The following is a 15,276-nucleotide window of genomic DNA, read 5'->3' as shown; positions in this document are numbered from 1 at the left end:
GATCAGGAAAGCCAGAATAGCCTTAGAAGATAAAAGCAGCACCCCTGAAACAAAATACTTCAAATAAAAGTAATGATCAGTTTGTCATCGTACAGCTGTCATCATCATTCTTAACAACAGCAGTATCTGGACAACTTACAGCCATTGTATCAGATATCTCCTATTCCATATGTACCATCTTTGGCTCTTTGCTCATGTAACACAACTAAATACAGACCTGAACACTGATTAACATGCTATCAAACACACACTGTTGAACCTTGCAGGCTCACTGTGTGGCTTTGAGCATATAGTTAGGATGCCAAAAAACAGATTATCCAAAGCATTCTTTAACATCTGATTAAAATATGGTAAATAGCTGAGAAGTAGGCCACCAAAGTGCTCCAAGGACATGCTTAAAGTAAATATTGCATTGTGTGGCATTAATTCTGTGATGTGGTGGACTACAGTTGAAGACTGCTGGTGATAGAGTTTACATACTGGTAACACCAAGTCTTATCAGCAAAAAAAAGGTGACTGCTGCTGTGCTGCACAAAAGCCAACAGGGAAAAAAGCAAGAAGTGAATAGAAAATTCAGGAATTTCCATGTGTCACCTGCAGCCATCATCACTGTGCTGTGACAAACTGATTTCTCCTTAAAGAAAGCATATGTCTAGTCCTTATCTGTCTAAGTGATGAAAGGTTCAGTCACACTAGTTCAGAGTTCCTGAAGTACTTGAAACAACTGAGGGACCTTCAAAGGTACAGAATGCAAATGCCAATTCAGTTTCTTCTTCAGACTTAAGAAATAATGAGAATTACACATCCTTAACTTGAAGTCTGTGATTGTTTCAGGTAATGAAAAATGGATGTAGGGAACTAAATCCTTTGCTTTGAATATCTTGCCAAAGATCCTTCTGAAGAGGAACAGAGTGGAGGGAAATCAGACTGAATGTTCACTGTGATACAACTCGCTGATACAAGGTTATACTTTCCAAGCCTCTCAAAATATATTTGGGGAAGAAAAAAAAAAAAAAAGGTACAAATCCATTTTTCACTTGTTGCTTACATGAAATCAGTTCCAAATGCACCTTGATTTTCCTCCTAAAGAATACTAGCTTCTTCAGTGGAAAAATAAGATGAGCTTCACCCCACATGTAAGTGGGAGGAAAATTACTCAGAGTTCTGAAGACATTCTTTCTTCCTCAAGGCCTTGAAGCATGTATATTTTCAAGACGTCCAGAAAACACAACCAGGAAACCCACTCCTTTCAGTATTTGTGACTTAGTAAGTTGTTTTGATTCAGAATTGAAGTGGAGCCTGCAACTGAGCAGAATTCATTTCTATTTGAAGAAGCAGGAAAAGCTCCAACATAAATGTGAACATGTACACACATGAACACATACACATGCAAGACCTCTTCAATAAACTATGGCATGACCTAGTTCAGGAAACAGTTCTTATTCAAGATGTTTTTGTCACACTGCACTGGTCATCCCATCCTTCTACTCAGCTTCTGACTATGGAGGCAGAAATTGAGCGTAAATGAGTGAAAAAGTACCCCACCTTTTTCTAAATGACTTGACTGTGCCTATGTCTCTTTCTGAAATGATTACAAAATCTCATGTATGTCACAGATGCCAGTCCACTGTGGATAGAAATGAATAGAAGCCTCCAAAGCATATCATTGCTAGAATTTCCCTTTAATGCTAAATGTGTGGTCACAGTGTGTTGCACTGGTAGGCATGTCACAACATTATCTGGAGACCTTCTCTGTCTGAGCTTAGCAAGACCCATTTCAACTCTTGCCTCCTAGCAGAATTCATTTACTTTCAGCAAAGCTGATATATTTTTCTAGAAGCTGTATTAGAGATTCCTCTTCCTTCATTCCTCAGAGACAGTAAAGGAAGGGAGTATTTGCTTTCTCCAAATAAGGTGTTAGAATCCCTTAAAGCCAAGTATGCTCTGCAGTGCTCTAGTTTTCAAGAGAATGGACAATCTAGCCCAATTTAGGAGTGTGTCTGCCTTCAGTCATTTAGAAGCCAAACAAATGGCACTGAAGCTCTTGTTTTACTGCTAGTACTGAGACACTTGATAAAAACTGTGGTCACTCTGCCCTCTCTTCTCTTGATTAACAAAACACTAGTGGGCATGCAGGATGGAAGTGGGTATTGCTATCCATAAAGATTTCAGACTCACAAAGATGTAGTGCAAAAGATGTGTACTTTCAGATGTTATATACACATATGCACAAGCATTCAAAGAAAGGCTAGTGAATTTTCAGGGATACAGTGCCTACAAAAAGGCCAGGAGGAAATTTTATTGCTCATGTTCTATTGATATTCAGCTCTACCACTCTTCTCAGAATATGGAAGAATGAGACAGGCAATATCTACTACTTCCTTTTAGCATATAACACCAAAAACAATTTCAGTTGAAATTATTTTCTACCCAGCAGAAGTTAATTGTCATGTTTGCTTTAATAATGTATTTTATAATCAACCAAAAGATAATACCTTAGTAATTGGAAAAAAAATAAGCATTTAAAATAAGTGTTTTACATTTTCATACATAGCTATCGCAATACTTATTTGAGGTCCTCAATTCCCTACTACTTGAGCCTTATTACCTGCTACTACTGCTATTAATAAGTAATGGAAAAGCTGTTTTACACAGGCAACAAACAGCCTAACCATTTGCTCCGACTCATAACCTTAATTTTGAGATTCACAGATTTTTCCAAGGAATGATCTTCCATTTATGTCTCTAAAAATTTTAGCTTTTAAACACCATTACTTCCTTAAGCAATGATTTTTCAGTACTTTGGACATCGGCATAAAAGTTTTTTGTTCTCTTGTTGCAAAATCATAAAGAGCTAAAAGCTGTGTTTCATCTACATCATGATACATCCACTAAAAAAAAAAAATCATCAAAACAGTCTTGTGACTATATAAAACAGATAGTTACTCTTTATAGGTTTTCAAAAATTATTTCAATTACATTGGAGATTTTACGTGAAATTAACAAGTTTTTTTTTAAAAAGAATACTTTGCAATGCTTCATTGTAGAATAAAAAAAAAAAAATCATGTTCCCGAATATATCTATGAAAACCCTGGTTATACATTACAAGCAGTTCATATTAAAACCACCTCAGCAACAACTAAGCTTTCCCAAATAGCATTACCACATTCCACAGAAGTTCTAAGATAAAATGTAAAGGAAGAAAGGAGGGGAGGAAAAATATCAAGAAATTCTCAAAGTATAATTTAGTAAAAAAAAATTACAGTGAAACAAAGGCAATGCAATATACGGCAGATGATCAACTCTGACTTGTGAAGGCTTGTAATAGGTCTTACTAAACTTGCACCAGGGTATGCAATCAAATATATCTCGAGTACTTGAAAGTTTTATTCCGTAGCTTTATCCCACTACATAATCTAAAACTTCAAACCATTCTCTAGAAACTATTCTCCCTTCATCTATTTCTTTCTGGGGCAGTTTTTAAAACTTACAACCAGTCTTAACAAACCATGCAATTAGGCTTGATATACTAGTCAATTATTATCCATTTTATAGAACTTTATATGCTTTTATATCTTTTATATCATTGGTGAGAACCTTCCAAAACACCTTATAAGTGAGAAATCAACCTTTGCTCTAAATTGGAAAAGATTTAGGAATTATTAAACTCAGTGGAAAATTTGATGGACAGGACTTCATCTTCATTCAACAGGAGCAAAATTGCAATCATACAATACATACCTATAGGATGTCTCATGTCACCTTGTACTAAAGTCCTATTTAGTTGAACATCAGGCAAGTTTTTAGCCATCATGGGAATTTATAAAATACTGATCACCACTAACTTCAAAAATGTGGTTTTTTTTTTGTTTGTTTGTTTTTTTAAACCATTACATTTTAATTTTCTTCTACAGTAGTAATTATGGAACTACATTAGAATGGAAAATTCTGTAACATTAACTACAGAGATGATGCTTCATGTTCACGGTTTACTCAAAATTTAAGTCAGACTAAGTTAGTTTGATATCTACAGTGAATACGATCATTTATAAACATGAAATATTATAGGCATTACTGCTGCCTCAGCACAAACTGATTGGGGGTTGAATGTAAATGAGTGAAGTTAGCAAATTTAGCTTTACTGAATAGCCAACTACTACTGAGGCTTATAATTCTCCTCTGTTTCATAACCATGGCAATTGCTGAGAAACAATATATTTCTTTCAAAAACAGATAGATAGATAGATAGATAGATATGTCCCAAAATTTATCCACATCTTTATTTAAAGTTCTTTCTTTTTGGATAAGCGTACTGAGCACTTATTTTCTAATGTGTGTGTCACTGTATCTTACTGCAAAACTTCAACAAACTCTTTGAGAACTACTTAAACTCCCTGATCTCTAGAAAAATCATTGCCATGAGTTAAAAACATGTAATTAAACCTTGAAAATACTGTCTTTCCCTAGTGCTCACATTTCCATGTATTTTGAAAAGGGCTTGAAGATCGTTCTCTTCTTTTCTGCATCGTTCTGAATGAAAAACTGCTTATTGAGAACAAGAGCCATATGAAGAAAAACCATCCGTTTCAGTTACTACCTCATTGATGTGTTTCTATTATTTGATTGTGTGTTGATTCTAACCATGCTAGACACCTGCACGTTTGTTTTTTTTGTAAATATTTACCCAGTGAATGACATGTTAAAGAAGACAAAGGTATAAATGATTAAACACATGTATATTTATAATTAGTAGTAGGAGTCAGGTATTAGAACATAACATTTAATTCTCCCACCCATCATATTTTGTTGTTGAGAAGATGGTTAAAAAAAAAAAAAAAAACAATTAAATCTGGCAAACTGAAAAAAGCCTTCAAACTTCCTGAATTTCAATCTACAGAGAAGATTAACGCTACTATTTAGAGAGGACTTTGGCTTAGAAATCCTTGAGTTTTCCTCTTTATAGGGGTATTTTTTATTTTATTTTTTTTGAAATTCAAGTTCTATTTTCAGGCATCCAAAGCAAGTTGAGCTCCCCGTTTCATGAAAGCAGGAAGCCAGCTCATCCAGAATGAGCTAATGGACAGTCAGTGTAACAACTCCAATACAGAAGTGCTGAAAGAATTTATTACATCTCCACAAATTCAACAGTAAAGCAGGACTGCTAGGAATTGTAGTAAAGAGACTATTTCAGAAGGAGGAAAAAAAAAAGTAGATGTCAGCTTCACTACAAGCAAACGTTCAATAAAACCATAAAAACATACAGCCCTCTGAGAATACTTTGAGCTAACAAGGAATAAGGCTACCATGCAAAGCTCACTAATTAACTCTAACCTACACTGAAGTCTGATTTATGAAGGATACCTAGCCCTGTAAACAGGGAAGTAAAGGAAAAGTTACAAACAGCTTGTATAATGTTATGCTTTTTTTTTAAACCTGTTCTCATTTTTGTTTATGCTTACTACAACGAAACCAAACCCTCTCAGAATTTATTGCACTATAGCAAGATTTTTTTTTATTTGGATTTATATTCCACAGTTGTAGGCAAACTCCCAAAGGAACTAATTGCACTTTTAAATGAGTAGACTCATTTAAAACATATATATTTGGATACTAGAAGGAACAATTAATTAATCTTAAGCTGCTGTTGTTCTTATCTAATTTACACAAAAATTCACATCTTCCCTTTCGTGAAATTTTGCTTACTAGGTCAATAAAGTACCATAAAAGAAAAATATCAAGCATTATTTTGTTTTAGTACAGGAATCATCGGTCTATCTATTGTGTTTACTTTGGTATTCTCTCAATTAATTCCATTTATATCCAATGAAAAAAATCAAATTACCTATTCAATTGTTGGTCATTATTTTAGAATATAATTGCAAATTCAACAGTGTTTTAACTTCACACTACAGAAGTCTTCATATTGTTGCTTTCTTTAGTATCGAATTAACTTTATCCTTATTCTTTAAAAGGAGGCAATTATTGATTTCCAATTTAGTACTGGAATTAAGAGAAAATATTGATACACAATAAGATCTTGACAGGAGGTAGAGACAATGGCAACCTCCTCCCACTGAATCTTTCTAAACATGTTTTGTATTATTCTAAATCTAATGAAGAAATGGTACTAAACCATTTAGTACCAACCACAGAACACAAACTTTTTATCAGAAAACAATCTACATAGCCCCACATTGTTTCTAAAAAAAAAAAAAAAAAAAAAAAAAGAAGAAAAAATTAAGTCCTTCCAGACTGTAGTATTTATTGATAATATTTTAACAGTTTTTAAAATACACAGAAGCTGCTAAAGTTTTTCTTCTTTTCTCAGTACAAGAATATCAAATAAAGTAAAGATAAAAATAGATCCATATTCTTACTTCCAAATGTCACTCTGACTCATTCACTAATCCTGAAAGCTTTTGTTCCACACAGGAGAAAGATTTTAAAGCCTCTGATATTAACCTTACTAGTCAAACTCCACCATAGATACTTCAGATTAAGGTATGGTGCTCACCTCACAGCTGCCTGACTACATTTGTGAACTCCACACCACCATCTGTTACAGAAACAAGCCATCTAAAATGAAATCTCACACCTTAAATCATCATGATTGCAGTTTGAGAGGAAAAGGCAGACAAAAGAAAATCAAGCAAAATTTCAGAGAGCTCTGTCAAACCTGATAACACATTTAGGCTGTCTTGCACAGAATAAATCCAACTGGACAGATACGATTGAAAGTATATGTATTTTTCCTTTAAATGTAACTGAAAAACAGCATAAATCATGGTAGCATTTCATTAAAGATTCTGATAACTACACCATTGCTTAACCTGAGATATACCTCTGAAGTGAATATATTTCTCTACAATTGCATAAACTGTACGTGAAGTATCTTGAAATTTATATCACCACATTGACTCAGGACATACTTAAATAAAGATACATGCAGCAGGATGTCACCTTGCAGAAGTTCTAAGCTCTGAAACATTAAAAAAATATCAAGCTTCCAAAAGCACTAAAAAAAGCTACATCTCAAGACATTACCTCAGTCAGGTAATATCAATCATATCAATAGTTTAGCATGCTGTTAGATTTGAGGGCCTGCTATGCAGTATTTTAGTAGGAATCTTGGGGTGAGGAAGAACAACATGACAAGTAACTAGACAAATCACTGCCATTTGTGATTTTGTCATTTTGATTTCAATTACATTTTTAACATTATGTAACACCCAAAAGTGGACAGAGAACGTGTTTCAAGGTTGTAGTAAGTACAATGTCAAGAGAGATCTTCTAGCAGAAAAGAATTACTTCTCTCTCTCCTTTATAAGCAAATAAAAAATACCTGTGTTTCTAGGGAAAAAAATGCTCTGTCCAGGTCCCACATTTACTGAAAGAAACTTAAGTATATAACATAAAGTTGTGTCTCCTCAAAATGGAATACTGAAAAAGATAATATAGAATATTTTGATTCACAGCGTACATCTAAACTCTTGCATTCAGATTTAATATAATACAAAGGCAATCTTTGACTGCCACTTCCTCTGTAGGTTTCTCAATTCATTTGCAATGTAACAGTTTTGCAAATCACAGAGTAGCTTGATATAAGTTGTATTATTATTCACAATTACCTTTAATATTCCCCTGATTGTGAAATCCTAAACTAGTAAAAAATAGTCTTGCTGTGCAATCAAGGAAATGTTGTATGTTCTAGAAACCAAAACATACACTTTCAAGAATGTCCTTTGCTCATATGATCTAATTTGTTTGCCTTGCATCTCATTCCGTTAAGACATCCTGTCCATTTGATGTCTTTAGAATATACTTGGAGCTAGTTTAGATGCATGTATCAATGATGTAGGTGGGTTTAAATAACACAGCAATCAGCATTTGAACATTTAATTACTAAAAAAAAATAAAAATCTGCACCTTATCACCCATGGGCAGATAATTAATCTTCAACTTCCCCTGTGTTGTTCAACAATTAAGAGATTGATAAGGATCATATTCCTCAAGAATATTCTGATGACAGATTCCTGTATTTGCCAGAGGCATGTACACATTGTAAACCACCTCCTTCCCCCACCATTATTATAGAAAGATAATTAGCTCTTTATCCATTCTGTTGCTGCTGTTCAGGGCATTCTCACATGCTACACATACTAGCACAGCTCATCAGTGCCCCTCATTCCCACATACCAGTTACATACAAAGCCAGGGTTTTCCAGAGCAGGGCGCTACACATCTTGAGTCCCTCCCTGTCCTCAGCTGTTTGACGTCTGTATCAGGTGAAGAGGCACAGAAACATGCACCCTTCACGTGACATGACATTAGCAGGGTCTTTGATGTTTTCACTGATACTGTGGCTGTGGCTGTGACTACACTCTTTTATACTGTCTGAACTATATATTGTGTCTGAACTATGAACTGTCTGTTCATAGGCTGCTCCTGACTGAATTTCCAGGACGAAAGTATGTGAACAGGTGCTGTAATCTGAGCATCTGAAGGTGTTGAGCCTGAAAAGTCAGAATAAACCAGAATCTTGAATTATCAGAGCAATTCCCTAAACAGCTGATGTAGTTGATCACTGACACTACAGACTCCCAGTACAACGAGACAGTTAATGAAAAAGCTGCTATATTCTAAGCTACCTGTAAGCAAACAGATGAGGACAGTCCCCCAGCATTCCTCAACAGAGCACATTACAGCAATGTAATTCCAAGGCAGCTAAGGCCCAGAAAGGGAAAACAGATGTACTTTGTCTCGTACTGATTTAAGCAGTTAGTATGAGGGAAAAAGCCCCTATGAGGTACCATGAATTTTTACATAAGGGATAAGATCTATTAATTATAGAAGTTGATATCATTCAAAGCAATTTATTTGGTATTCATCATCCACCAAAAGTATTTGCTTTATCCACAGGCTTTCAGCTAATGTACATCTACTTTTAACAGAAATGAAATGGAGCTATTTTATACATAAATAAATACTGACAAACGCACACAAGATGTATGCACATATGTATGTGTACATATGCACACATGCATACACACATACTACGGATATGTACATACATGCCTGTAGATGTACATTTGGTAGAACAGTGAATAATGTTAAACAAAGAAAGACATTCTGGAGGTGAGAGAACATTCAAATGAAAAAACTGTCTGGGACTCCCACAGGCTTTAAGAAACCCCATTCCACTCCTATCTTCTTACTAGACACTGCAGGCAGTGGTAGCATCCCACTGTCAATCACTTCAGAGCTAGCCAATTCTGCCTTGGACATAGAATCGTCAGAGAATTACAGAATCCTTTGGGTTGGAAGAGACCTTATAGATTGTCTAATTCCAATCCCCCTGCCATGGGCAGAGACAAGGCATGGAAGCTGCATGCAAGCAGCACCAAGAGCCTTAAGTTCTCTGTGTGGCCAAAGAAAATGTCCTTCACAGCATGCTGCACACTTCTACAGAACTCCTCTAGGCCACAAACTGTCATCATTGCAACATGGTAAGATTTAAGAACAACGTATTTAGAATATTGGAGAGAACTCTGCTGTGCCTGTTGTTGGTATTTTTTTTTGTTTGTTTGCTTGTTTAAATACCTTTCCTAGATGTGTTGGGGAGAAACGTCTGTTTCAATGGTGTTAAAACATGAAGTTACAATTTCGAAGACAGGACTTGCCACTAACTTCCAGAGATTTTTCATCTGCAACTTTAATAATGGTCTTTTCAGGCAGGTGAGTTTATCCTACTTCTCTTTTTTAAAATTTAGCACTACAACTTTAATAGTAATGTCCACATCTCTCTGATTAAAACTTAAAAAGAAGAAAATACATTTCACATACAGTAAGAATAACTGCAGGGGCAATTAAAAGAAATATTTTCTCTTGGGGGTTGACAGAATCCTCGCGTAGCTACAACTTCAATGAGTGTTTTTCATGAAAACAAAGTTTTACAGTTTTACTTACACTGATATGAAAGCCAGGATTTTTTCTGTGTTACAGTGAAAACTATTGTCGTTTTGATCCTTGCTGTCACAGTGTGTTGAAAAGGGCTACGATCTCCCAAACCACTGTTCCAGCCATTTCTCTCAAATAATCTCTTGAAAGTCATTTTTACACAGCAACTTGAAACAGTTAAACCAAGTATGGATAAACATTTGTGAACTGCTGTGCCATTAAGCTTAAACGTGAGTTTTCTTTAATATCCTACACATCACTGATATCAATCTTTAGCAATCTTCAGTGGCACACAGTTTCCTCTGTCTCTGTGGACAAATCCTTAAAACAGATTCCTCATACCAAATTTAATTCACATGAACATCAATTACAGTTACTCAAGTTACCTGAAGCGTATACTTCTGTATCTCATCCAGAACAAATTCCACTTCTTTTGAGGTTGTCAGTGAGGCAAGATTCCCACTTAAATTGTAGCAATACAGTTTGGCATTGTCATAGCTTTCACGACTAGAGTTTATGCGGAGGCAGGCATCTCCAATATGACTCCATCCTTCCCCACACAGATGAGCTAGTATAAAAAGTATATGGTTAAAGCTGATACGAAAAAAAAAATTATAAAAAACTAAGTATGAATTTTATCTTGTTGAAATAGTAGTTCAAAATACAACCCGATACTTAGTTTCCAATTTCAAGTCACATAGAAAAAAAAGAATCTAAAACATTTAGTAAAATAATATTTCATGTTTTAATTACAGCAACAGTGTATTTTTATGAAAATAAACTTTTAATGATTTATTGAAATATTCATAAATTATATACTAATTTCTGGTGTAATATTATTATTATGCTATTCCTCTGTATTCAGATTTGAGCACAACTACACATTAAAGATTACATTATTTATATAATTAATATATGATTTATATAATTAATAGCACTGCAACTATCAGTTTGTTTTTTTTAAATCTAAATTTCAAAAATCTGAAATCAACTATCCTAGAATTAAGAGATCAAAAACGTAACCTATCTTGCTTTATCCTAAACATAAACACAGTCAGAATCATAGGAAATTCTGTTAATATTTTAGGAATTATTTCCTCTTCAACATATTTCAGAATTACTCTAATGCACATAACTACCAAAAATATGAGTAAATAATTCAGAACAGTTTTTATAGTTAATTTTCATACAGAGCTCACAAATGCAGTTTAAAACTGCATATAATAAATTGATTAAAGTTAGTTAAAGAATAATTTTCGAGAAAAAATGGTGTTCATTAACTTCAGCTGGACATAAAGATCAAATGGGAAAGGTTTCGGTATCTAACTGCATATATGTAGTTATGAATATGAATTACCGAATAAATATTATTCAGAACGTTAACATTCACCTTGCGAGAATATCTTATATTACCATTTTAATATTCACTGCTTCCAACATTACCAACATTAGACAATCAAGAAACTAGATCTTAGGCCATACCTGCACAGCAAAATTGAAGTATAATTGAAGTATAATTTATATGGTAGAGCTCCAGCCAGCAGAAGCAACAGTGCCAGTGGATATGTAACAGTAAAGGACTCAGTATGGCAAATTCAGTTCTGCACTCAGCCATCCCCACAGGCTAGAGCCTGTGCAGAGGTACCTGCCATTATTCACTCACTAGTATTATTTTTCCTAACAAGATTAAGGGTAGCATAGATATACTAATCAGTATGATGCAATTACACTTGTTCACCTTGTACAAGTGCAGTCAGGAGGGGAGAAACAGCATGAGTAAAACAAATCAAGCTCTACCCATGGACCAAATACCCTTTGGAAGTAACGGGGAAGATTTACCCAGTTTTGACCACTATGAAAAGCAGCATCCATGCTCCCCAGCCCTTACCAGGTAAGGCCTGGCACTCCTGCTGCCGCTGGTCCCACTGGCAGTTCAGGTGTAGCGAGCAGCTTTTGCAGCTAGTCAGTTTATTGCAGATCTGTTCATTTCTCACATGACATTTGGTGTAGTTTTTAACTGACTACAAAAACGAAAAAGACACAACAACATATTATATGTCAAACTGTCAACAAACCAAAAGTCAAAACTGAAATACACAGCAGGTGGATTCCTCCCAGAAAATCACAGCCATCTAAAGGCTAGGTCTAATTTCAGCTCTTTGCTGAGGTTCACTTGTCAGTTGGTGGAGAGCAAGAAAGGCATCTCTAGAGCACAAATCACCCCAGCTGTCCTACATAACTGACTCCGCATGGGTCAAACAGCACTTTGAAAATGCCACTTCTCTGTATAGAGAACAAGAAGAGCTTAAATACCTCAAATAAATCTCCATTTCTTAGATAGTTCAGGGACATATTCTCACTAAGTTATTTCATGCTCAAGTTATCTGCAGGTTAACCAAGCAAAACAATCAAAGAGATTGTAAAAAATGGAGCAAGATGCACATGTAAAATAAGTACACCTCAGTGACTGAAGATAGAAGACACCCTACATTATCTTATCAAGCAAAACAAATTAAAATAGTAGCTACAGGTGATCACAGGAAACAATTTTGTGATTTGTCAAAAATTATTGTTATTTCACAGTTTGAATTGCAAATCTGTATGTAGCACAGCTAGTATATAAAATTTACAGGATTTATAGGAAACCATTTTGCCAAGTGGTGACATAAAAGCAGTAGTAACGCTATTCCTTTGGTACTTTAAGATATAAGAAAATGAAATGTTTACCTTGTAGTGCTTGTGCTTTTTTTTTTTTTATTATTATTTTTTTTCCTCTTCACCTGAAAACTGGTGCCCGCTGCCTCTTGTCTTGGCACTGGGCACCACTGAAAAGAGTTTGGCTCTGTCCTTTTTACACCCTCCCTTCAGACAAGGCTTCCCCTCACCTTTCTTCCAGGCTAAACAGGCTCAGCTCTCTCAGCCTTTTCTCACATGAGAGACGCTCCACTCCCATAATCACCAAAATATGCAAACTCAAATAAAAATGCATTTCCCTCATAGACATATAAATGTATTTAAAATAAAACAAAGGCACCAATAATTGGTTTAGTTCATGGGAAGAGGAAAAAAAAAAAAAGAAGTTACTATAAACATGTCAAACAGCAAAGAAACATAATTCATCAGGAACAAAGAACCATTGTGTTGGAATAACTTATTTTGGTAAAAGTCACAGCTAAATAACCCATCAAACAACACAGCTAAAGTAACATCAAAAGATATCCTAAAGAATTCAAAACAAGCTCAGGCTTTCAGGTACCCAGAGGTTTTACATAAATTCACTCGTTTGTCAAATGTCAATTCACACTTATAAGCAGTTACATATATACCTTCTGCAGTAGGAATACATTTTGACAATTTAATTACAATTTTTTTTTCAGATTTCAGTTAACTAAATGTATCCCTCCCATGTGATAAATCCAAACAGCAAAAGAATACTTTAAAAGTATTTTTTGTCCTTAACAACAAGAGATTCATTCATGCTTATTATCAAAAATGTATTGCACTTAGATAGCATATGTATGGTTCACAATACAATTTTCTTCACTTTCTTTTCTAATAGTCTGAAAAAAAGATAAAGGGCCAATAAGAGAGTAAGTTACACACCTCCTGGTATAGGAATGATGAAAATAGGGCAACAACCTACCACAGCCAGGAGTCAAAATAAATAAATTAAAACTTTAAAAGGTGGGCTTTTCTTGGCTTTGTTTTTAATTCCTAAAATAAAACAACTGTTAACAAAGATTTTCAATCTTACAGAGGATCAGCTTCATTACTGAAGAAGAATGCTGTTTAGGGACTTGTTTGGTGCCTTTATTGGATGAGATGCCCATCAGTGAGCATTTTTCTGATCTACAAGAAAGGCTACTGTGAAGCAAAGAGAAGAAATAGAGAAAGTGTTCTAGGAGCACGCATCTACACTACATGAAGAAAACAAAACCAATTCTGCGAAGTAATAGAAGGTCTATCTAGATCCATAAATGCATACAGACAGTAAGGCACACAAAACCTCTGGTACAAACCCACATGTAGTTTCACTCAGTCAATGATGCATATTCACAGAACTGCCTGAGCAATGTTTTAAAATGAACTTCAAAGCACAAGTAAGCACCATCTGCTCATTTACAATTCCTCAACTAACATTCACTTTTAACACATTATGGCATTGTCAAAATCCTTGAGCCTTCAGATTGCTTTTGAAATATATATATTCTTTAGTAACATTATATATAAACAGATTACAATTTTCCAGCTAAAACAAGATATCTGTTCTATTACTTTCTAATCATGAAGCTTGTTGCGTGCTGGTTATTTAATGTTTAAAATAAAATTCAAAGTACTAGTGACTACTCTGTAATAATGTTCTCTGTTGTATTCCCTTATTCCCAGCACTTATTTCCCTTAAATCCAATTTAAACATTGCTTGTCTGAAAATCTCATTAGTTCAATGTAGATGTGAATCCAATAGGTAATTCATATTAACACAATATTAAGGCCATAACTTAAGCTACCAAAGCCAATGAAATTCTGAAATATGACAGCCCATCTGTTACTGAAATTCTATATTGCTGTAGGATATTTATAATGTTTACACTCCAAAGTATTGGGAAATTTTTATATGTAAGTTTCCCATTTACATCTGATTTACTTAGATTTTTCAGCACTGATCTTGATATGGTGGTATATAGGCAGACTTTGAACTGTTGTGATTTTCTGCATATCTAGAATTAAGATATTACAGTAGTTTACCTTAGAATTTCAGAAATTACTATTAAATGATGTAAATGATGTAGTTTTCTTTTCTCTTCCTGGATTTTTCAGGATAACAATATAATCTTATGTAGTTTGCCTAGCCTAATTGGAAATTACCAACTAGATTCGCTACTACTTCTCTGAATCTACTGCCATATTTTAGCACTGGGTGCTCCTGTCTTAAGTTTACCTTTTTGCTCTATTCATAACTCCTTCTACCACTTCATACAATATTACACCCTTGGCTGTTCTTTAAATTCCTCATATGTAGGTAGATTGCTGTGCTTATTATTATTGGTACTAGTGTAGCTTCTATGAACTTCCACCTTGAAAGAGGATGTCATCCTTTTGGAAGCTGTGCAAACACTGCAAAAAGAAAACGATTCTTGCCTTGAAGTTATTGTGTAAAACAGTTAACAATGCAGAATTACACTTCTCTTTGAAGCATCCTATAGTACCCTCCATCCCTCAACATGATGCTCTTTATCATCTCTTTCGTAGATTCCAAAACATTTATTTTACACTGCCACACTCAGATACAAAATACTTTGAAATACCATAACAATTTG

General features: G+C 34.6%; 1 protein-coding gene across 18 annotated transcripts in view; it reads right to left on the bottom strand.

Annotated features, from left to right (window-relative positions):
• ATRNL1 (attractin like 1) overlaps positions 1–15,276 on the bottom strand; it is a 493,325-nt gene that overhangs the window by 372,124 nt on the left and 105,925 nt on the right. For all 18 annotated transcript variants that reach the window (XM_072039818.1, XM_072039817.1, XM_072039820.1 and 15 more), the window contains 2 exons: positions 11,847–11,979; positions 10,345–10,526 (listed from right to left, as the gene is read on the bottom strand). In XM_072039818.1, the coding sequence (XP_071895919.1) occupies positions 10,345–10,526; positions 11,847–11,979 (315 nt within the window). The remainder of the gene's footprint in view (positions 1–10,344; positions 10,527–11,846; positions 11,980–15,276) is intronic.

This window comes from Anas platyrhynchos, chromosome 6 (genome assembly GCF_047663525.1).
Source record: "Anas platyrhynchos isolate ZD024472 breed Pekin duck chromosome 6, IASCAAS_PekinDuck_T2T, whole genome shotgun sequence".
In the NCBI taxonomy this organism is placed as follows: domain Eukaryota; kingdom Metazoa; phylum Chordata; class Aves; order Anseriformes; family Anatidae; genus Anas; species Anas platyrhynchos.
This window is presented reverse-complemented; position numbering and strand designations above follow the sequence as displayed.